The 22,487-nt window shown below is 52.6% G+C and overlaps 8 protein-coding genes across 8 annotated transcripts; 3 read left to right on the top strand and 5 right to left on the bottom strand.

Annotated features, from left to right (window-relative positions):
* Positions 1-611: 611 nt before the first annotated feature.
* Positions 612-2,430, bottom strand: BDZ83DRAFT_784420 (cytochrome P450; the record flags this gene model as incomplete). Its single annotated transcript, XM_060515606.1, has 6 exons — positions 2,170-2,430; positions 1,593-2,107; positions 1,234-1,533; positions 1,068-1,175; positions 851-1,017; positions 612-792 (listed from the first exon to the last, which is right to left on the bottom strand). Exons 1-6 carry the CDS (start codon positions 2,402-2,404, stop codon positions 612-614), a joined length of 1,506 nt encoding a protein of 501 aa, XP_060362164.1. The 5' UTR covers positions 2,405-2,430.
* Positions 2,431-5,986: 3,556 nt separating this feature from the next.
* On the top strand, positions 5,987-6,664 carry BDZ83DRAFT_784424 (uncharacterized protein; the record flags this gene model as incomplete). Its single annotated transcript, XM_060515607.1, has 1 exon — positions 5,987-6,664. One exon carries the CDS (start codon positions 5,987-5,989, stop codon positions 6,662-6,664), a length of 678 nt encoding a protein of 225 aa, XP_060362165.1.
* Positions 6,665-8,748: 2,084 nt separating this feature from the next.
* Positions 8,749-9,942, bottom strand: BDZ83DRAFT_654154 (uncharacterized protein; the record flags this gene model as incomplete). Its single annotated transcript, XM_060510699.1, has 4 exons — positions 8,749-8,820; positions 9,311-9,362; positions 9,423-9,631; positions 9,787-9,942. The coding sequence occupies 4 exons, from the start codon at positions 9,940-9,942 to the stop codon at positions 8,749-8,751; spliced, it is 489 nt and encodes a 162-aa protein (XP_060362166.1).
* A 1,235-nt stretch (positions 9,943-11,177) lies between these two features.
* BDZ83DRAFT_583691 (uncharacterized protein) lies at positions 11,178-12,843 on the top strand (the record flags this gene model as incomplete). Its single annotated transcript, XM_060505686.1, has 3 exons — positions 11,178-11,411; positions 11,540-12,562; positions 12,637-12,843. 3 exons carry the CDS (start codon positions 11,178-11,180, stop codon positions 12,841-12,843), a joined length of 1,464 nt encoding a protein of 487 aa, XP_060362167.1.
* A 322-nt stretch (positions 12,844-13,165) lies between these two features.
* Positions 13,166-14,259, bottom strand: BDZ83DRAFT_583696 (ATP adenylyltransferase; the record flags this gene model as incomplete). The annotated part of the gene is made up of 2 exons (XM_060505688.1): positions 13,166-14,056; positions 14,131-14,259. The coding sequence occupies 2 exons, from the start codon at positions 14,257-14,259 to the stop codon at positions 13,166-13,168; spliced, it is 1,020 nt and encodes a 339-aa protein (XP_060362168.1).
* Positions 14,260-14,718: 459 nt separating this feature from the next.
* Positions 14,719-16,613, bottom strand: BDZ83DRAFT_721591 (inositol phospholipid synthesis protein Scs3p; the record flags this gene model as incomplete). Its single annotated transcript, XM_060512393.1, has 3 exons — positions 14,719-14,820; positions 14,873-15,722; positions 16,600-16,613. The coding sequence occupies 3 exons, from the start codon at positions 16,611-16,613 to the stop codon at positions 14,719-14,721; spliced, it is 966 nt and encodes a 321-aa protein (XP_060362169.1).
* Positions 16,614-16,812: 199 nt separating this feature from the next.
* BDZ83DRAFT_754598 (glucan 1,3-beta-glucosidase) lies at positions 16,813-19,293 on the bottom strand (the record flags this gene model as incomplete). The annotated part of the gene is made up of 3 exons (XM_060514494.1): positions 16,813-18,671; positions 18,731-18,976; positions 19,038-19,293. 3 exons carry the CDS (start codon positions 19,291-19,293, stop codon positions 16,813-16,815), a joined length of 2,361 nt encoding a protein of 786 aa, XP_060362170.1.
* Positions 19,294-21,344: 2,051 nt separating this feature from the next.
* Positions 21,345-22,449, top strand: BDZ83DRAFT_436784 (uncharacterized protein). The gene has a single exon (XM_060503077.1). The coding sequence runs from the start codon at positions 21,551-21,553 to the stop codon at positions 22,322-22,324; it is 774 nt and encodes a 257-aa protein (XP_060362171.1). The 5' UTR covers positions 21,345-21,550; the 3' UTR covers positions 22,325-22,449.
* Positions 22,450-22,487: the final 38 nt, after the last annotated feature.

Below are 22,487 nucleotides of genomic sequence, written 5' to 3' on the forward strand. Positions count from 1 at the left end.
CCGGGTTGGAGAGTGGTTCGTGTGGAACCTGTTCCAGGAGGGAACCTGACGAACGCTACTGTCACTTTTGACGGTCCTTACGGAAAGGTGGCTTGCGAATGGGTGCTGGAAGGCACGAAATTCAACATGAGGCTCGAAGTGCCGCCAAACTGCTCCGCAGTGGTCTTTCTACCTTCAAGGTTACCAAGGTCTTTTGCGGCGGAGACAGACAAACAACGTCATGGGCTTGTGGTGCAGTCAGGGGTTCACAAGTTTGAGGATACCTTTGACCCCGGCGAGTGGCCGCCTTTGCCCTTCGTGGCCGCGAACCAGCCTCTGCCACCTAACACAATCGCGGGTTAGGCTCGATCCTCTCACGCACCTCGGGCCACATGGCCCCTTTCGCACGGCGGCCTTTCTACGCGTGTCTGCAATTTCATCGTTGGATAAAACGGTTCTCATTGTTATTGGGTATCATTCAATACTATATCTCATGCTTCGCATTGCAACCTCGTTCTAAAGCATTCTGAGGTGAATAACCCGGTGAGAGTGACAAAGAAGTGACATAAACCTTGATGACTGGGGAATCTTGGGGGAATCTTTCTCAAATGAAGGAAACAGTCGCCGAGTCGCTATGCAGTCGAACCAAAGCGCGGAGTCATCTGTACCTTCATGTAGCCTTCGTGACCTTTCTTGGGGTATGTGTTCAAGTACCGAAATCCGTCTGCCCTATCCATCTTCTCGTTCCACAATGAAATGTTAAAGTTGTAAATGAGAAAAGCGACGGTTTTGCGTAGGACCCTATGAGCAATACTAGTGAAGCATGTGTGTTAGTAGGAGTCATATCTTGCGACGGTCGGAATACACCTACTGTTGCCCTAAGCATGTCCTCGTGCCAGTACCAAATGAAACGGAATGTCCCTTGGTTGTTTTTGACTCTTGATTGAAACCGAGCCATCTTTCAGGCTTGAAAGCATTTGGGTCTGGGAAGAGGGTGGCATCACGCTCGAGCAAGTGTAAGGTAAAGCTCATGCTCGTCTACAACATGTCAGATACAGTCAGAGTGAAAGTGGCTAAGATCCTCTTACCATTGGGGGTATTATAGCTCCTTGGTACTCCACCGGAGTGTCACTCTGTCGTGGCTGTCGATGCCAACTGGGTGAGCTCAAGCGAGATGACTCTCTACATACAGCATCCTGGGGGCGTCAGCGCCAAGTCCTATTTGGTGTAGGTCAACATCAATAAATCGCTTACCAGATACCTGAGTTGAGCGGTCTTTGGGTCCCTCCAGATTCGATGCCCGTATGTGCCAATATCCAAAGTATCCAGTTCGGCTCGAATTTTCTTGATGCATTCCGGGTTTTGAATAAGATGATGAAGGACAAAGGTCAAGTTGCTGAGAAGAGACTCATTTCCAATAAAAATAGCCTGTGATGACTCGTGCACAGTCTGTGTCTCGTTCCCTATCTCGTTGAAGACTCTAGCCAACACACTTTGGTGACTATTCTCGTCGTCCCAAGACTTAACCATAGGTCTGACGTGAGAGCTAATCAACTACAGGAGGTTAGCAAATTTGATGCAGTATCCGGAGATAGTCGATGCAATGAGCTTACGTTATCAAGCCACCCCAAAGGTGAAAAGGATCGAAGAGCTGGAACATAATCGAACATGATCTTGACCGGTGGCATACACCTCAGCACGGTGGCGAGGTCGATGGCGCTGAAGGCTCGTGTCGCATCGTGGGTAGCTTGTAGATCGTAGACCTTCTGAAATCCATAGTTTTCCTCCGTGAGGTACGAGATCATGACATCATTGGTGTAAGCCCATAGGTAATGCGTCAAGTTGATAACTCCTTTGTCCGAAGCAGCGTCTGCAAGGCGCGAGTGAAGTGACTCTATGTGTTTATCCAAAGTCTTGGAGTATTCGGCTAAAGTCTGGCCAGAGAAGATTGGCCGCATGACTGCCGCCCTCTGCGCATGCTTCGTAGGGCTGGCTAATCCGCCAAGAAGTTTGTTGAGAAGACCGTAATAGTTGTTGCACTTGAAGAGGTCGGGCCGCCGGTGGTGGTCAAGGTTGAACTTGTTATCGGCAAAGTGCAGCTCGTTGGGCCCAATCCTAACAACCGGTCCTGTAATGAGGGTCTCAATTTAGTTTTCAGGTCACAGAGCGTGCAACGGGCGCACAACTTACCATATTCTTCGTGAAGTGAGACAAGATTCTCCAGCCAATCGTTCTTCAGCAGAACGTGATAAGCTTCGTAGAGTTTGGTAATACCAGCAATCCTCGGCCCGGGAAAACTGGCAATAGGAGACAAGAACATCCGGTACGTGTACTTAATGACGAGATAGAAGAACCCTAGATAAACTGCCTTGACGATAAGATCGTCTAGGGAACCGGACACCGTGATTGCAGCGAACCACGTCATGGTGAAGACAATTTCTGGAGTTGTTTCTGACTTTGAGATTGATCGTTTGGAAAGCAACTTCTCAACGGTCGGCGATACAGCTGCTTTTTGTATCAGTCACAACGTCGTATCTCCTCTCCAGAATGGGGGCACGGCATTACCGTTTCCACTATCGTGTACACTCTGCAGGCAGCGAGGAATAGTATGAGGCATTTCCTGATTTGATTTCGTCAGGCTAAATAGGCAGGTCTGGGTTCTGCCCAAACTCTGTTGGCTGCACCGAGAACTATGCGCCATCACGGGAAAGAGTCCCAATCGGTCTTTGTGTGGATGTTGGAGCAGAAAAGACCAATCACCTTGAGCCGGTTCGTCATGAATAGGAATCGAGCCCCAGGAAGGAGCTGTACCATCGATTGTCGACGGTACAACTGTAAGCAGTGTTGTTGAAAATTCATGAGATACTGGCTGGAACGGATTAGTCCCTGCGAACTACATGGATCGAGGGATCATACCACGGCAGCAGGGTACGGGGGCAGCTCCGCACTCACAGAACAGCTCGGTTGATGCAGGTGAACGCCAAGCGGCTGCAGACCTGGATAACATCCCCTAGGAACCGCATGCCTGGATGTTGGTTCGGCCTGTGGGTAGGAATATGGAGAAAGCGGTCCGGATAGTGGCAATTGCTGCTGCTGGGAGTGGCTCACAAGGGTCATCGTACCCGGTGCATTGCGGAGTGGACGTGTGGAGTATGTCAGCAAGGAGCTGTACTATTGAATTTGCTGACGACTGAGATGGGGGCCGATTGACGAGAAATGGTGATGGTCGATATTGGTTGGCGAGGGTGGACGTCTAGCTGAACAATTTTTTATCTTGGACCCCAGTGTATTTGGGACTTTGGAGATGCAATGGAACGTCAAGTATTACAGAGGTTCCACCGCCAACTTATCTAAACGCCCACCTAGGCCATGTAGAATTCATCGCGATGCGACGAACCAGGACCAGCAGGTGGGCGTGGCTTCGATCGGGTATGCCGTTGACAGGATGCCAAGATCACCGTTTCCCATTAAGTCGTCACCAATGTCTGAACTATGCCGCTTTCGCTTTTGCGACGGTAGCTTATCTTAGGATTTCTTTGCTATCGGCGCTCGCAAGTCGGGACTTCGGCACCATAATCAAAAGAAATGTGGGAGTGCGGCACATAACTCGAAAGAACTGCACCATCTACATGCTCCGTGTAATGCTGGGGCTGATCATTCGGGGGCAAGACAGCTTCATTCCCCGGTTGTGGGAGCTGGGTTGTCTGGAACCTTGTCACTCGCAATCTGTGGAAATTGCAGCCAACAGGAACCAAAGGAACATGACTTGTCGGACTTTCAAGAAGATTTACACTTTGCAGAACGTTTCGATGCCCGCTTGCTGGGTTTTCGCTGGCCGATTCGCGCCGCGGGCCTTTTTTAACGTTTCTGTTTCAGTAAACAAATCTAAACCTTCTTCTAAACCCTAAAAACATAGCCTTTTGGCGCCGTCACACCAACTTGTACGAACAGCCAGTTAGAGATTCTGCTCTCCCTTCCGCGCAAACCCCGAAGGAATCGGACAGAGAACGGGGAAATCCAGAGTAGGATGATCAAAGGAGACATAGCAATAGGCAACAAGGACAGCCTTACGACCCCAGATTGATAATCATGACGGACCGTTCCAAAGGTTTGGTTGGGTCGCATTATTCTGGGGCCCCACGCGATGGCGCCCTAGGTTCTACGGAGTACTTTCCGGTTATAATGATTGTTCGGAACCAAGACAACCAGCGTGGTATTGGTAACGGCGCCTAGTCTCTGTGTACTATCGCTCACGTGCAAGGAAGTTACATAGCAAGCGCAGACGTTCGTGCATGCATTTAGGTACTCTAGCGTGATGCCATGGCCGATCGTGAGATGGACAACGACATAGGGATTTGGAAATAATGTTATGCTTGATTGTACGTCTTTTCAGGTTGGTTCGTCGAGGAAAAATGCTGACTCTTTGGTCAGCCTATCCTGACTGTATATGTGTATCGGTCTCATGAGAGCTGTTGAATATGCCGCGTGTCATGGAACATGCTACAGACAGGAATGCGAAGTCGCGCGTCCAATTTGAGAGGTTAAACGTCAACATGAGCGGCACTGATTCAGACATGTCTCAAGATCTTCCATTCGGACGACTCTGGCTCCTAACGTTCGGCCACTAATTGACCCCATTAGTGCCTTCACGAGCAACTCTGCAAATGAGGAAGCTTCAAGGAAGAGAAGTCGGTAGTTGCGGGCTCTCGATGCTACTCCTGGCACTCATCTGCGATGGTTACGAATATTTCGTTGAACATCATGCCGGGACTCTCCAGACCTGGCGAAGTACGTGGCAAAGAGTCTTTAGTAAGGTGCATACTGCTCCGTGGCCTAGATCTTACGTGACATAATCTGGCACTTCCTCGCTTCCAGCAAGCCCGAACTACCGTAGCAGTTTTACAGGTGGACTTCAATAATCTTTTGCCAGTTCTGACGACGGCTCTTAAAGTGACCGAGAATGTGTCCAGAGAACCCATGCGTAGCCTCTAGTTCTAATGCTGGGTAAGCACTTGCAGTTACACCTACCTAACAGCGGCATCAGTGGTTCTTCGCATCAGACTCGGATATAGTTTGTTTAAATCACAATCCACTCAAGTTGCCGAGACATGCAAGCGCCACCAGTGTATTCTGCGGTCTGGCGACAGCTAGGCATGCATTGACTCACATCAAGACCTAGCAGAACCCATGAACCTCCCACGGAGAAGGAGACCGAAATCGCCGAATTTGAAACCGAGGCGTCGTCTCTCCTGACTAGGATCACCTAATTTACATTTTCCGAGGCTTGACACAAGCAGAACAATGCAATGGTCATCAGCTCCCCCCGCCATGTTTTGTGGTTTCACTCAACTTTTCATGGCCTAGTGTTACTACGAGTCTTTGTGCGGATGAAGAGGCGGCTAAGCCGGCACTTGAGTTGCTTGTTTAGTCTTTCCCCGAGTAGAAGCCTCGTGATCCCACGAGCGATATACCCATGCACTGACTTGCTTATGGACGATTGGTTCCGCTTACACTGGGACGATTGGTCTTTAGTCCAAAAAGGCAGGGGCTTCTCCAAAAGGGAAATGGCCTAATCAACTTCAGATGGCACTAAGATCAAGTCGGCAAGCTTTGGTAGAAATGCGGCCAGTTGTGACACTGGCAAGGACCTTTGGTAGGGTTAACCTGGATAATGGGAATATTCTCATTGGTGGACGCGAAAGAGTTAAGTAAGTCGAATCCAACCTCGAACTGCAACGAGCACATATCTCCGTCGTGGAGAATTGTGTTCTCCATGAACCCACGACACAGAGCACTTCACAGGGCAGGCGAATACTACCGGATTCACAATGGAATTATATAACTGGAATACGACAAAGTGTGACGATGTGGTGTGGCTCGTTCGCTCAAGTTTGCGGAAATACATAAATATCTGCAATGTTTTCTGAGAATTGGTAAAAGTGACATCTCGATCGATCAAGCCCATAACTCTCGGTTGTCATCGAAGTTCAAACCTAAGATACCCAAGATGATCTCTGGAACTTTCAAGGCAGCGATAATCGCGGCAATCGTTGGCGCTTTGGTCGCAGTAGATACTTGGGGTGGCTCCATATCCCTTGGCCCAACAACCTCAACCATCATCAAGGCCGTGACAACAATTATCCCTGGCACCGCACCTCCCACACAAAACGGAGTGCTGGCCCTGTGGCCAGGTATGTCGAATGGCACCGGCGATCTCGTCCAAACTACCCTCGAATCTTGGCCGGACAACTCTTGGTGTGGCGCCAAAAAGGGACAGTGGTGCGTCCGGGCCTCACTTTTCGGTTCCTTTGGGCAACTCAGCGGCGATGCTTCTGCCGTATCGGGCACCCAGAAAGTCAAGATCGAATATGAACTCCTCTCGGATAACGATACCTGGCGCCAGACCGTCACCGATGCCGACACCGGTGCAAAACTCAGCTCGTTTGAGCACAAGTCTGGCCCCTTTATGAGAGGCTACGGGACTGGGACTGAGTGCAACGCCGACTGCAGTCCTACTATTGCTTCACAAAAGTATATAGATACTGTCATCACTCTTGCAGGCCCCGACACTGGTTTTGGGAAGACAGTTGCCACCGCTCAGAAGGCCACATATTCCGGTCTCTCGAGCAGCCAGAATGGAAAGGTTTGGACTATCAAGGAGATCAATGTCCCTGCGATGGTATGAGAAAACCAAAGTATACATGTACAGTGCAGAGCATGAGAAGGCTTCAATTGACTTTTTTCTTTGTAGATAATTATGACCTGAAATTGCGGTGTAAATAGCAACTCTGAATGTTCAGTCCACAGTACACAACTTTCCTTCGAGTGACTTTCCATGTATGTGTGTGAAATCATAGAAGAGGAGATGGTGAGTCTCGAAGCGTCCAAACGTCTGTCATCTGCTTTGTGACAGAAAGATTTTCACTGTAAATCGACGGCTCGTCAGGGCGGTGTTTGCAGCCTCCATCGCGTACCAACCAAACGGGCCTCGACCGGACTGAATAGGGGTATCTGTCACCACAGGCCACGGCGGAAAACTCATTTCCCACCGAATCCAAGTATCCTGCGAGATCGTTTCTAAGCCGAGTCGTTCCAAGTAGTCATACTTTCTAAAGAGAGCGAGTCACAAAAGTAGACGCCATTGAATCTAGATCTTGCCATGATCAGATTTCATCAACACCGCGAGGCGTGGAAAGTTCAAGCTAGTGATGCAACGCCATCAATTGACCAAAATCACCACCAAATAGTCTTTTTTTTTCGGACCTTCGAAAATGACCAAAAGAAAAGGAACGTGGGAAAACAGGAAGCGGCTCCGTCCAGACGTTTGCGCCGTCGGACGTTGGACGTAGAACGATGATCCACTGCTACTGATTCGAAGTTTTGCTTTTCTGTTAACTACAACCAATGCCTAATTGACAATATCCTGTTTGGTTTTCCTTGCCGTGAGAGTTGATCTAGCTCGGTAGGCGTATCTCGCTAGGGGAGACAGGCTCAAGTCACCCGACACCGGCAGAGGCGGCCCTTTTCCCCCCTCTGCATGATCCCGAAGAGTCCACAGTTCCAGTCGGTTTTCCCCATCTGCGTCGGATACTGCAGTGATCTAATCTCATCTCGATTTGGATCGAAACCATCTGGGTTGACGAGATCTTCTGCACATTAATTAGTAAATTCTACTATGGGAGGATTGCGTCTTCCGCCCAGCTCACTGGAACGGCAGCTTCCCGCCAACCATCAGTGTCTAATCTTTCTCACAGGCATATCTGTAAACATTCCCTGGGTCATTGGAATTTTGAGACATGAATCCTGGGATTTTCTGCGTCAACCCGTGAGTACGACCTCGCCCCCACGGGTTCCGACTTATGACAGGCCTCAAAACCCATGCGGCGGAGGTTTCTTTCTGGGCGGGCCATCTCTCACCAGGTTGAGACGACCAGCCGTTCCTGCGAGTATGGTGCGAACAAGTGTCACGCAGATCTTGGCCCCGGGCGTGCCCCTTTTTCATCGTCTTTCTCAGTTGAGATTAGTGCGCCTGGGCTGGGACGTCCCGTAGCAACATGTCCAACACCCATGTCAATCGTCAACCTTGTCAGTCACGTAGTGTATGCAGACTGCAGCGCACGTCACCAAAGCATGTAGGTATTGCAGAATGTCACTACTGACAGCCGGGCAGACAGTCCGGTTTGACGGCCTATGAGAGAGGATAGTGTTTGAAGATGGGCAGAAATTCAAAGTTTGAGGAAACGTGCGAGAACAGGGGACCAACGGTGCGTCCGTAAGGCATGCAAGTCGTCATTTCTTCTTTTTCTCCATTCCATGAGATGCTGGCCATGCATGTGTATGTATACTGTGTAGACTATGCAAGAATACATGCGAGTTCAAGAACCCGCATGCTTAACAGCTCATGTATTCTGCAGAGCGTAGACACACGACCGGTGAGCTGTACATGAACACCTCCATGAAGACAGAAGGAGGGGTCCCCGTCTGCTCACCGATGGCCTCAATTGCAATTCATTTTTGAACATCTTCAGTGAGAACCAAGATGTTTCCTTCTGCATGTAGACATAGACAGACTGTTGTCCAGTTTCCATCCGGCAACACTGTCGCAATGGCAACGGATCCCGTTTTCTCAATACTTACGCAAGGTCAACATCATTGATGTTTTTTGGTTTAGCTTCCGACTCAACATATCAAACCGCAAAATGAGAGTCATCTCGATTGTATTCCAGAAGTCGAACTTTCATCCTGATTTAGTGAGCTGTCACTTACCCCTCATCTAGAGATGGGGTCTTTTCCCGTCTTAACATACGCTTCGGCCGTTTCGATATAGGGTGTTTTGCTTACCTACACGCCTGCATGAAATCAGGATGACATGCATGGACGCCACTCAACGACAGATCTATTCAGCACTTGAAGCCCCACGCATTCTGAGTCCTGCAAGCCCCTTCTGCACGCTCCCTTGTAGACAGATTCGGTCCAAGCTAAGTGGGGATGGCTGGATGACCAGACGTGGTCCGGGACCAATACCATATTGCCGGTATGCAGCATGCTGAGAAGGGAACCGCTGACTGCCATATCAGCCCTGTCATGTCGCCGGGAAAGGGAGGTTCATGGGCCGCTATCCACGAGGTCTCTGAGTCCGAGGAGAGTCGAGTTGGCGATGCTGCTTTCGTTATCTCCCACGTGGACATACTGCTGTGCCGTCCTTCTCTCATGTCGCAATGTTGCTTCAGTTGTTGGCTGTGCTTCTTCTCGCTTTCTCACCTCCTTCTTCTTTCGGCACGCAAGAAATTTGCAGGGAAACCATCCGACGTGACGTGGCAAGCCAGGTTACCAGGTGAATACCAGGTGCTCTGCCGCAATCTCCACTCTCCACAGTCGATGATCTAGATCACGGTATGCACCACCCAGACCTCACAGCCACACACCTTAGTAGAAAGACTCACACCAAGACCATGCTCGTGTTGTGCTTCTCTGCGTAGCCCAGATTGAACCAGATCCAGCTCCAGACCTTAACGTGAACCTCAATCTGTCGAAGCTCACTCGTTGAGGAGGTACGAGCAAAGATTGTCTCTACATGAGCCCGGTTGACTCCCGAGCCAGGGCCCAAAGGGCCGGGATCAGTACGCCGGCATCGAGAAGCAAGGGTGCCAGTCTGCCAACCGCATGCGCAGCCGACAGGCCGTTGTAATAGTCAAACGCCTTCAGCCAAAACGCCACCCTGAACGGCAGTAAATCCGCGACCTTCTTCTCGGTCCAGAATCCTGTGACTCCCTTGTCCAAGTAAACACTCGCCGAAATGGTACCTACCCCCCAGCCGTGGGAAAGCACCTGGGATCGTGGCGTTTTCCACGGGGGCGATCCTACATGGATACCAGCCAGGGTACAAGTGTTGATGCGCAAGTCGCTACCCGGGAGCAAAGGCGGTACCAAATTGTTGACGATGAAAGTGGTACTTCGCAACATGGTGATGCGCCATCGAGCCCTATTGGATGCAATCCAAGCCATCCGTCTGCAGATGAGCACACGGGCTGTCCTCATCCCTGAGCCCACGCAGAAATATAACACATCCCGCCATCCACACGCCGAAGATGTACCCGGGCCGTAGGCACCGCCCGAGAAGTACGATGATACCCTGCAGTTTGGTGGGGGACACTTCGAAGGAGGCCGAATTCTGACAGATCTGAATGGGGCCTAGTAGAATGAAGGAGGGTGTTCTTGACGTTCCATACCTATATGGGATGCCCGTGGCTGTATGATCATCAGTGTTGACGGGGACGGCTCAGAAGCCGGCGTAGACAAATAAAGCGGCTTCGGATACGCACGATACCCAAAAGGTAAAGGAGACCTCATGTATGAGGCTCTTCTGGGTGAGATACTCGAGGGAGAACGGGATAATCAGTAGTCGAGAGCACATTCAACATCCCGTAGCATCTTGAATGAAACCAAACCCTGTGTATGCGGGAGGGACAGTCGAAATTCGACTTCGTACTTGAAGAGGCCTTCCTCCCGTCAAACTGACGATGGCGTGAGCTTGTGTCAATAGTCAATCACTCTTCTTACATCATTATTACCCCAACAATCAGTACTCGTCACATTGACTGTTTCCCTTCATCGAATACACCTCGCCTCGTAACCATTAATGTTTATTGCTTCACAAGCCATCGTCCTTATTTCGTGTCTCCGGAGCTCGAGCCTCATCCTCCCAATTATCCTCCCGATATCTGCCACGAGTGACTGAGCACTTCAAACCGTCTGCTCATTGGCCATCGGCATCAAAGAGCCAAAACATTCTCCTCTCTTGACGGCCAGCCACGAGAGAGAACTGGTTCATCTCGCCACCGCTCCCGCTGGTATCCGTGGATTATCCCCCATACCGCTCTTATCCCGTCGAAGCGAACGCCATATTCTGTTTTTGTAGGCATCCGTGGACACACCTAACGGGATCCCACGCTTCCATCTTGCATCAACCGCTCTAAAATTCATCATTGACCGCCGAAACCAGCCACCCACAACCTTATCCATCCTTCAACGCACAGCCGGAAGACGACATCGTTGCATGCGAGGTGGGAAACCCACACAGAAGACACAACGATAGAACCTCAGCAGAAGGAGCGGTGAGACGTTCGGCTCCCTTTCAGCTTCGCTTCCTCGTCCAACCCCGACGGCCTCTGTCTGACGGGCAGTCCCTTTCGTTCAAGATGTTTAAGGTCGCTGCCCCTTGGGGCTTCCATGGCTCGGACATCTTAGCCTTTGAGCAGGAGATGAAAGTAAGGGCACAGCAACGCTCCAACATTCGACGCCAGAGGAAACTGTTCGCACGCAACACCCACAAGAATTCTTTCAGCTTCAGATCCACTCAACAACCGGGCGCCATGTCGAGTGAGGATTGGTCTTTGGCCGTCATTCCAGAGGGTACCCAAGACAGCTTTGAGGTACGTTGGCTTTTAGTTTTCTCTTCTTTTCACCTCTTCTCCTGTTTGCTTAGCACTCTTCAACATCATCATAATCACCATGTGAGATGTGATCAAGAACATTGCTGACTTTCATACTCTTGCCTCAGGCTCAGCAGCTTCGAAACAGATACCTAGCTGGCACCGCTGGCAGCCCGTACGCTGACCCTGATCATGGCATATTCTTTGCCAGAATTCAACGGCTCGACGGTTCTTTGAATGGTAGACGACAAGTCATGGATCAAAGTCAAACATGGCAGCCCTTTGGGGTGACCGACACGACTGACGTCCAGTCAATGTTCGCTCCGATGCCGTATCAATACGACGTTTCGTCTATTGATGGTATTCCAATGTCGACTTCCAACACTTTATGCCATGGCATATCTACATCTTCTCCAGTCTTCACGGCATCGGACCCAGGCACTAGCTTTGGCAGCTTCTCTTCTGCTGGTGCTCCTCCCACCTTGCTCGACTCCTCTTCCTTCAACTCGACAGACGGCAGCGTCATCATCACCAGTCCTTCAGACCAGTTTGAGTATGCCAATTCGCCCTTTGCCTCTTCATCCATGGTACCTGAGGATTTCAACGGCATCAAGGCAGCGCCCCAATCACCGCCTCCATTCTCCGAGCCAAACTCCATCCTCTTCTTTCCTACTCCACAGGAGCAGCTCCTCGAGCACCAGCAACAGATGGAGAGCCAACAGGCGGCAATAAGCAGCCATGCCAGCTTCAGAGGGGTCAAAGCCGAGCCACCAGCCCAACAGGTCTTGATGTCCAGGCCTAGAAAGGAGCTCCCCGAGAAGCCGCGCTCATCGCGAGTCGATAACAGCACTTCCTCCTCCTCACGTCGCAGGGCTTCTCCAACTCGTAAGCCTGTCCCCTCTACGCACAAGACTGAGCTCCGGCCAAAGCAGCCCAAGCCCTGTCCGGCACAGGCTTCCACACTTGACCTCGCAGAGCGGTCGGCCAAGGACGAATACCTTCTCAAGGCCAAGCAAGAAGGCCTGACGTACCGCGAAATCCGGGTCAAGGGAAACTTCAGCGAGGCTGAGTCGACTCTTCGTGGACGTTATCGCACTCTCACCAAAAGCAAGGAGGCACGGGTTCGTAAGCCTGAGTGGACCGATAAGGACGTGAGTAATTGCCCTGCCCTGCTTCCCCATGCTGATTACTTTTCCTTGGCATCCAGCTGACTTATACTTTGTAGGTCCACCTGCTCCAGAGAGCCGTCCGCAAGTTTGCCAAGGGTAGCGATCCCGCTTCCACCAAGATCCCCTGGAAGCAAGTCGCCGAATACATTCAAAGGAACGGTGGCTCCTATCTCTTTGGCAACGCCACTTGCCGGAAGAAATGGGACGAACTGGTTATGGTTGCTTCGGGGCACCAGATAGGTGCATACGGCGCGATGGCGTGACGGAGTTGATTGCATTGAATGTGTGGGTATAGTCTGAGAAGGCACGGGACGATGCGATCGGTTCTGATTCTTGGGGCATCGATGTGATGTGGACAGCGGAATAGTAATTTTTGACAAGTGACATGTCGATTGATGGTAGACCATCGGTGATTGTATTCGTATGGAGATCTCGGTATGGAGTGGGATGCGGCTGACTTATCATGTTTGCTTTTCATTAGTTAGAGTCCTGCCGCTGGGTCAATGTTTGCTTGCATCGCATCTGCAATGTGTGTTTGCCCCCTCCTCCTTTTCTCCATGGACGTGCATGATGTGTATGGTGCCTTCACAGCTTTTTAGGGTGGCCTCCGCCGCCGTCCTTGGGAACGCCGATTTTTGACAAAACTTCCAGTAATTGGATGCCGTCACCGTCGCCTCCTGACCTTAGCGCATCCCATTCGGCCTCATTTTTAACCAAAGCCGTTCCCGCCAAGACAGTGCCGTTGAGAGCGAGGTTTCCTACGGCCGTACCGTCCTTGAAGATGGCCGCGCCCTCGGCAAGTCGTGGCAGTACCGCCAGCCGGTCGCTCGTCATGGCAAGGTTGTAGCTGATGCGCGCGCTGCCATTCCCAGAGTCGTTCACAGCGCCGATGTGCGCCTCCACTGCATCAACCGCCGACTTGAAAAGTGATAGATAGATGCCGTGAAGTTCATCCGGGGTCATGTCTCGATGGATCGTCTCCGCAAAGGTCAAGAACGGCAGCCCGGATATGTGCTGCGGGCCAAGCTGTTTCGCCAGCACATTCCATCGCGCGCCGTCGGGTAAACCGTCCATCATCCGCGCCACCGGAAGCAGCTGAATGTGCCGATGAGGCTGACTTGCACCCGAGTGCGAGCCGCTGTTGAAGAAGGCATAGAGCTCGCCATCGTGTCCCTGGTGTTGTTGGCCGTACTGTCTGTAAGCCTCTATGCAAGAGTACGTTGCTGCCAGATCGTCGCGCTCCAGGAGATCGGTCTGTTGTTTGAACTCTTTAGTAGCTAGAATAAAGTGCTCAGGAACGATGGCGAACTTGTTCAGCACCAAGTTGTGGCCCGACGACGATGGGATCTCGGCGATGAACAGCGGGCCCTTCTCAGGACTCTCGAAGGGATCAAAAGGCTTGCGTGGCTCATCGGTCTTCTTGGGCTTCTGCGCGACCGGCTTGTTTGCCAAGGCGGGGGAGAAGCGAAGTTGAAACTGCGCGGAAGAGTTAATCGAGTTCCATTTGGCGTTCATGCGAGGGATATGTGATGCAATGCAGACAGACTCACCGGGGTTGAGTTGGCGTTGAGCACTGTGACCTGAGTTGCATAGTAGGTCAGGTCGCCGTTGGAGCGAGCTTTATTGAATGCTGCTTTGACAAGCTCCGGCAGATTTACCGGGGCCTTGATTGGAGACATTGGTCTATCTGGTACGGGCCAGAGAGACTGAGGAAGAGTGTGGTGCTGCTGCAATGTGGGAACTAAAGTGAAGAGAAAGAGGATGGAGGATGGAGGATGAGGTCACTTTGGGCATGGGACGGGGAGCTACGGGCACCCCAGGAACCCCACCTCGTGACCCCCACATTCACCTTCCTCACCTCCTTCACCGAACTTCTTGGCCTGCACCGAGGAGGTGGGAGCCACAAAGACAGGTTCACTCGAATAGATCGGCAATCTAGGAATAGATTACTGGGTGGTTGAACCTGTGTGATTCACTCCAGTTCTGAGAGCATTGCAATTCACTCGAACAGTGGGATGTCGATGACCCCGGCGAATCGAGAACAACATCAACAAAACTTTTTGAGTGGAATCAGATGGTCTGTTTTATATTATTGGGCCTAATGCCTGTCTTGGCCTGGTTTTCTTCTCCCCACGGACCTATATACCAGGCAGACCAACGACTTGTCGTATGGCAGGGATGAACCGAGGGAGGACATAGACGCCATACAGCGCAGTCAGAGCAGTAACAAGACCGGTGACCTGGATTGTATGTTAGCGAGGTTCTGCAAAAGTGCAATAGTCGGCACTGTACCTTTTCAAACCACGTGTGGAAATAGATGGCAGTCATGAGGAGCATCCAGGAGCTCAAGGCGATAATGGCAGCGGCAAACTTGCCTCCCAAGCCCAAAGCATCGCCAGGAACAGGCTCTCCCTTCAAACCCTGCGCCTCAACGGTTGCAGTCTTGGTAGCACCATCCGTCATGACAACGCTGCGTTCTTCTCTCCTTGAGCCTCTCCAGCGCATGACTACCCATCCGACCTCGGACAGCAAGAAGCCGGTACCAAGAACCAAGAGGAAGACATGTCCAGAGATATCGTGACCGCCGCGCCAGCGTCCGCCAGATGCCTTACATGCGACCGCTGTGAAGACTTCTTTGGCATCACCTTCGCCCATCTCGACCTTTTCTTCGATGATCTCGCACTTTCCACCTGTCCAGCGGAAGCCTCGGTCAATGAGGGCTGGACCAAAGAACCATTGTGTGACAAAGAACCACCAGGTCGTAATCAGCGCCCAACGCAGCGTACCCTGCACGCGCGCGGTTGCTTGTGCAGTCGCGGGGTGCGTGAGTATGAAGCCGAAAAATGCGGCCGTGATCCAAAACCAGCCTCGCTTGACGAATATAACATTGAAGAGGTTCGATTTGCGCGCAAAGTACGACGGCGCGGAGTCTTGTACGTGCGCCTGGGCTGCGGGGTCGTATTCCGACGAGCGAACGTCGGGGGAGAGAAGCGAGAAGACGGTGCCGAAGAAGAGGATAACGGGGAAAGCGGCCAGTACGATCGTCTCGATTGGCGTGGGAAGGTAGGGGCTGTTTCGCGTGGTCTTGAGGGGTGTCGAGGGCGGCGACGTGGTTGCACCGTTGAGGTCGTCAAGTGCCCGCCTGGTCTTGGACCGCAGGTTTGCCGCTGGCGGTGTGTCCATCGTGATGGGTTTGGGTGTGAGAGAAAAGGTTTGGAGTGGTTGTTATCGCATAAAGGGCAGAAGATGCTGGGAACGAGCTGGATCGTGAGTGACGATGGTCTCTTAAATCAGCGGGAGGAATGGCGCCAGAGCTTGGAATTGGAAGAAATCGATGCACAGAGTATGACGTTACTGCCACATCAAGCGAGCTGGAGGTACCGCGGTACCTGAGGAAGCGGTACGTACCGTACCCTGAGTGGGTCACGGGGGCTGAACGCGGGCAGTCGGCCATTGGGGAAACGCCGACCGGCGAATCATCGCCTTTTCTTCTCGGTGAAGGTCACTCGCCGGCTTACACCGAATAGTCAAGGTGAGGATTACAAGGTGAGGACACATTGCGAGAGAAGTCGAAAGACACCAACGGAAGAAGGGAGGCAAGACGCGATACTGAAGAATGATTAGGTCATGACGCCGTGATCGTTAGTTGGTTTCATACGAGTATCGAATTCCACAATATTCACAGTCACAGACAGAGATCGCTTCAACGAGATGGTACTTGGTTAAACGTTGTTTCGTTGAATGGTATCAAAATGCCCTTGGGGCAAAACAAGAATGTCAATCCCGCCGTAAAAACCCTCGCGTTCTCACGATCCACGGCCTAATCCCGTTTTCTAGAAACCTTGAACTCCCTCGATGCAAGTATGCCTCCTGCCCAAACCCATAGCATAAAAAAGGGATGTGATAAGAACATGTAGCGACGCACCACTGGGGCGGTCGACTACATCTGGAAGAAAGTAAACACAGTCACCATCCTAGAAGCGCAACTCGTGAACGTGCTCGCCAAAAGGCTGGTGGACGTGATGATGGACATGGTGGCGGACGTGGTGGTCAGTAATTCCCTTGGGGATAGGGAAAGCTTCACCCGGCACATATGCACCCGTGTATTTCGGAGCGTACGGAATGGCCACAACCTCATGCGGGTAACGGCGCGCCTCTCCGGGCACAGTAACTCTCTTCTAAAGGGATCCAGCAACCGCCTCGACACTGTACCACTTGATGTTGGCCCTCTCCTAAAGGGGAGCCTGGAACATGGCCACAGTGGCGCAGAAGTTGTTGCGGTTGTCGGTGTCGAGCGCGGCGCCCTTGCCGTTGACCGTAACCATGTTGATGGCCGCCTTGGTGCTGAGACCAAAGAACTTGACTTCCGAGTTCTCGAGAGAGACCATGTGGTCCTGGCAGTTGTTCTCACCGACACAGACCTGGTCGTAGTTGTTGAAGAAGCTGTACAGGCCGGCACCGTAGATGAGAATGTCCTTGGAGTTGATGGCGCGGACACCCCAGGTACGGGCGCACTTGTCGCTCTGACCGGTGCAGAAAGTCTCAAAGTTGGGGTCGAGGATGGCGTTGTTGACGGTGAAGGGCGTCTTGGCGTCGGGGTTACCCTGGAAGTAGGCCGTCTCGGTCTGGATGTGAGCCATGTAGACGTTGGAGGCGTTGTTGAACTGGTAGTTGTAAAGAACGCTGTGCTCGGAGGCGGTACCCCAGAACCAGGTGCCCTTGGTAGCCTCGCAGAGAACACCACGGCCGTTGTAGATGTTGATCTGGGCCTTGCGGTCGGGAAGATCGAGCTCGTGGTCGGCAACCCACCACCAGGTGTTCTCAAAGTAGCCAGAGGACTCGGCCGTCATGTGAGTGAGAAGGTAGGCACCGATGCACTCAGGGTTGGCGGTCGTGGTGACGTTAGGGTTCTTGGCGCACTTGTCGGACTGGAGCTGGGTTCCGGCACTGCCTCCAATGCGGAAGTGAACATCCCAGAGGCCAGCGGCACCAGGGGTAGAGCCAGCAATGTTGTACTCCATGAGGATGGCACCAGCCTGTGGGCCCTGGGTCTGGACGATGATATCGCTCATCTCAAAAGTACCGACATCGCCAGTCTTACCGATGCGAAGCATGACCTTGGGGTTGGCCTGGTCCTTGAAAGCGGCGCCGTTAGCCATGAGAAGAGGCCAGACCTCGCCAGTGATCTTGATGTCCTTGGGAACCTCGATCGTGTCGGAGATGATGTAGGCACCGTGGTCAAAGTAGACAATATCGTTGGGACCGGCCTTGTTGAACAGAGCCTGGATGGCAGCGGTATCGTCACTCTTGCCGTCACCCTTGCAGCCGTTGGCCTTGGCGCTGAGGAAAGAGCTGGCGGGAACGTTGGCGTACTGGGGCTTGCTGCGGGTGACAACCTTGCCGTCGGAAGCGAGAAGACCGGCGGGCTTGACAATAGCATCCTGAGCAGCCTGAACAGCCTTACCCTGACCGGCAGTACCAGTGTAGGTCTTGCCCTGAACGAAGGATCCAATCTTCTGGTTACCAGCGAGAACGGTGGCCTTGGTGTCGACGATCTGGACGGCGGCGGGGACGTTGGAAGTCATGTCGACGTTGTCGAGGATCAAGCTGCCGTTGGTGGACGAAGACGAAGGGTTGTAGGCAGTCAAAACGCCGACAGGAGTGTTGCTAATGACGCTGTCGAGCAGGAGAACGGAGCCGACAGTCTGCGCGCTGGCACCACCGTTGGACATGTCGATGCCGACGCCGCAGTTGTTGATCTTGAGGTCCTGGAAGGTCCAGAGCCAGTTCCAGTTCATGTAGACGGCCGTCTTGCAGTTGTTGAACGTCATGTTGCGGGTAGTGAACTGCTGCGAGCCCATGAAGGCGCCGTACTTGCCTCCGTTGAAGGTCAGGTCGGTCATGAAGCCTCCGGAGCCGTTGTCGATGAAGATACCCTGCTGAACGTTGGCGTCGCCACCGTCGGTGCGCATGTTGAAGACGATGTTCTGGAGACTGGTGGCCTGAGCAACCTGCCAGTGGATGCCAGCACCGGAGGTGAACGGCATGCCAGTCAGGTCAATGTTGAAGTTGCGGACAAGCTTCCAGAAGTCTAGGAAAGATTAGCTGCTGGTCATCTCAGATTATGTGGGACATCAAGCAAGCACGTACTGTTCTGGTTGGTATGGGCGTTGTTGCCCTGATCGTCGTACGGGTTGGCATCGATGACGGCCATACCGGTGAAGCTAGCAGCGGCCTTGATGGTGGGAAGCTGAGTGGCATCTCCGACCATGTGGGTATAGTACTTCATGACAATCGGCTTGGAGACAACGTAGGTGCCGGCGGGGAAGTAGACGAGAGCGGGAGTGGTGGTCTGAGAGTCACAGCCAAAGCCGCAGCGGTTTCCCTCGTCCATAGCTGCGATGAAGTTAGCATATTATTTCCTTATCCTTCAGGAGGGAGAGAGTGAATCACTTACCAGCCTGGATGGCGACAGTGTCGTCGGTAGAGCCATCACCCTTCGCGCCAAAGTCCTTAACATTGCGAAAGATCTTATAGTTGGCGTCACCAAAGGCGGAAACACCACGGCGCTCAATCGAGGCGACCCAGAAGCCGGCAGCAGCGTCAGGAGTAGCGGCCTGGGGGACCGGAGCAGGGGCGGGAGCGGCGAGAACGTCCGCCGAGAACAGGCGCAAGGCCAGAACGGCGGCCGTAAAGACCGTAGAGAAACCCATTGCGAGGAAGCACAGCCAGCTGTTCGAGGTTCTCTTGTGTTTGGATGGTTGTAATGAAGGTGAAGACTGAGAAGAAGATTGGCGGTTAGCTCTCGGTCTCAACTGAAGTAAGTGGTGTTGAACGAGTTGATGATGGGAGGAAGAAAATTCCAAACAAAACGCAACTTCGAGGTGATGTGGAAGAAGCTCGAGACTGCTCGAGGAAAGTTGTTTCAAGAAAGGAAAGAGTGAAATATTTGTTTTCTTTGACCAAACCGGGGTAATGTGAAAAGTGTGATAGGGTTCAGAAGCCGATGACCCTCAATATCGACATCACGAACCACCCACCCCTTAAGTATGGAGGGCGCGTGAGTGTCAGTGACTAACTGATGACAATCGACTCGCACCGGCCCGCTCTCCACGAACAGCCTTGTTGTCAGTGACTAAAAGGACTGCTGTGCATCACAAGCCTGGATCATGTCCTATTGTTCCCCCTTCAGACGAGACAAGGTCTCTTTCACTCGGCGAGCCCCCCCTCGACCCAGACTGTCCCGGACTCAGGTGACAGGTCCCACGTCACGGTACTCTTGGAGAAAGATACCGTTGCCACCAACCCAAGAAGCCAAGAGGAACTGATATTAAGAGCCGAGACAATAGGCCGGTGGTTCGGGAGGGTGTAGGGAAGAGAAAGACAAGCCACGGGACCGGAATCGAAGAGAAACGGCGTACAACACTCACCAGAGAAAAGGTTGAAAAGTGACAACAGCGGGTGAGGGCCGATCGAGGCTCGGTTTTTTGGTGCAAAGAGTGACTTGGAACAAATCGAAACAGCAGAGGGTGGTGTATTATCCCACCTCTTGGCTTTGGGATACACGCAACGAAAAGAGGGAACGTCGATGGGAGGACGAGGGTGTGAGGTCGAGACAACAGCAGAGGAAGGGAGGGAATACAAACGTAAAAGAGGTTGACGGCGACATGATCGTCTTATATTGACCTTACTTTTTGGGCAGTCCCCTGCCTCGCCGGACGATTTATCGCCATGGTGGTGGCGGCGGCGGCAGTCGGACCTCTCCTCTCAGTCTGAGGCAAAGCAAGGCCCTGGATCCCGGCTCACAACCCCCAAGAGCCGTCCGTCAAAGAAAGGTACGGATACTCAACGACTGGATCTCGGCCTTCTGGGCAGCCAAGCAGGGCCAGTAGGGTTGTATGACCGGGGAAGGGAAACTGAATGATTGAGTGAGAAGGGGGGGATATTGGACGTCCGTGGCCCGCCCGAGCTCGACAAAAAACCTAGCCAACAAGTACAACAGCTAACCTTAGTCCTCTTTCTTTACTACCACCCCTCGTCCAGCCGACTTGCCGCGCTGGATAGGTAATCCTGGCAGAGCACAAAAATGCGATGAAACAAGGATCCAGAGGGGGGCGCTATTGGTTGGGAGGGGATATAGCTTCAAACAGAGCTAGGATGGGGGGGTCGGTACGCTGTGAAGTGTTGCCAGCAGCAGACAGAGTAAGTCAAGCGACGTGCGCGCGAGGCGGGGCGAGGCGAGAGAGTGTGAGAGAGAGAATGAGAGCGACAGACAGACGCAGCGGCAGAAGAGAGAAGCACACGCAAGTAGTTCGGACGAAAAGGCCCTGTCCGGAGCAGTTCAGGGGGTTAGTCAATGCGATGCGACAGCCGCCCCTAGTCCAGTAGTCCGGGTTGGACCACCAGGCCCCCCTTCAACCTGGCGATCTGTCGACCTTGTTCTGGGTATATCCACCGTTGGTGGTGTTCTGGTGGTGAGAGGTTGATTGAATCGCATGCAGGAATAGGTAAACGGCCCAAGGTTTGGTTTCTCAAGGGACTGTCATGATCCCTGCACCGCCTCCGTGTCCCGCATGAAAATGATCTTCCGGGCGAGATCTGTCGGTCCTTGAGGCCTCGCCTTGATGATGGGACGCAGGAACCTGACCACTTGGGCAGCCCATGCAAAGAAAGGAGGCTCCACGTGCAGGGAGAGAGTAAGTAAGCGAAGGCGGAGGATCAGCCAGCCCGCCCCCAAGGAAACTGTAGAACATGTCGTCGACGGCTCATCTACGAGCCATGCTGTGGCTGGAGGAAACAGAACAACAACTCAGTCCAGTCTGTCAGAGAGAGGGAGTCAACTCCACTCCGAATCGGGCAGCTGGTTGAACAGTCAAAGATGAGAAGAAGCAAAGGTCAAAGACAAGACGGAATAACTTGTCCTCTAGTTGCAGAGAGGTCTTTGGTCTCCGAGTACTGCATGCATTCTGTATGGCTCTTGGAGTTTACTCTCCCGTCTTGTTCCCATGTCTCGTGCACAAAGGGGTAAAATACTGCTGTGTAATATCCCGTACCAATATCGGGGAGGGGGAACAAAACAAGACGCCGGCGGCTGTTCTCCCTATTTCGAGGTCCCCCGTTCCCTTTTTTTCGCCTCTTGTGCCCCTGGCTTGGCCACTTTGTGTTCTCTTCCCCACCAAAGCCGCCCCTCCACGGATGAGCAGCAGCAAGGATCATTTCTCCTCCAAGAGCACACACAACAGGGACAAGGGCATGCTCAAAAGGCAGCAGAAGAGCAGCATCGTCACCAAAAGAAGTTCTCGACAGCCGACGTGGAGAGGCCGGGGTAGCTCAGGATCGGGCATAGCGCCGTTTCAAGCCCGTCCACCCTCCACCAGCGGTAGACGCCTTCAGCGAGCACAGCAAGGGCTCAAAGAGAAATGGTTTGATGGGGTTCGCGTCACAGAGCTGGGCGCGTTGCGACCCGATCCCGCAGCGGCACTGGCTATGGTTGTGCGTTGGTGGCCGTTGGTTGGGTGGCAGTTGTTCCTGCGGGAGATGATGAGGACGGGGAGGGTCCAGATGGGCGAGGCGCTTGTGACTCTGTCTAAGGTCTTGACTCTGGGCCATGACCATTTCCCTCTCATGTCCTACATTGTCATTTCAACTACGGTAGCTAGACTCAAAACCTTGGACCGGCGCGTCTGTCTGGAACTCTTCTATGACGGCATCGAAGCGCTCACAAAGAGGTCTCCCATGAAATAGTCAGGTTCCTCGAAGTGGCTGGTCCTGGGCATTGACTCTGTACGACCTGTCAACTGAAGCCAAGCCACATACATGGCGTTCTGTAAGCTTGGGCTACCATCGGCCCCCCTTCAAAGTTTTTCACCCGTGATGCTGCTCATTGTAACCTTGTGATGAGAGACAG

This window comes from Colletotrichum acutatum, assembly GCF_030867785.1.
Source record: "Colletotrichum acutatum strain CBS 112980 chromosome Unknown BDZ83scaffold_84, whole genome shotgun sequence".
NCBI lineage: Eukaryota > Fungi > Ascomycota > Sordariomycetes > Glomerellales > Glomerellaceae > Colletotrichum > Colletotrichum acutatum.

Coding starts and splice junctions, on each gene's coding strand:
- BDZ83DRAFT_436784 (XM_060503077.1), top strand. CDS start 21,551: ATGGCTCTTGGAGTTTACTCTCCCGTCTTGTTCCCATGTCTCGTGCAC.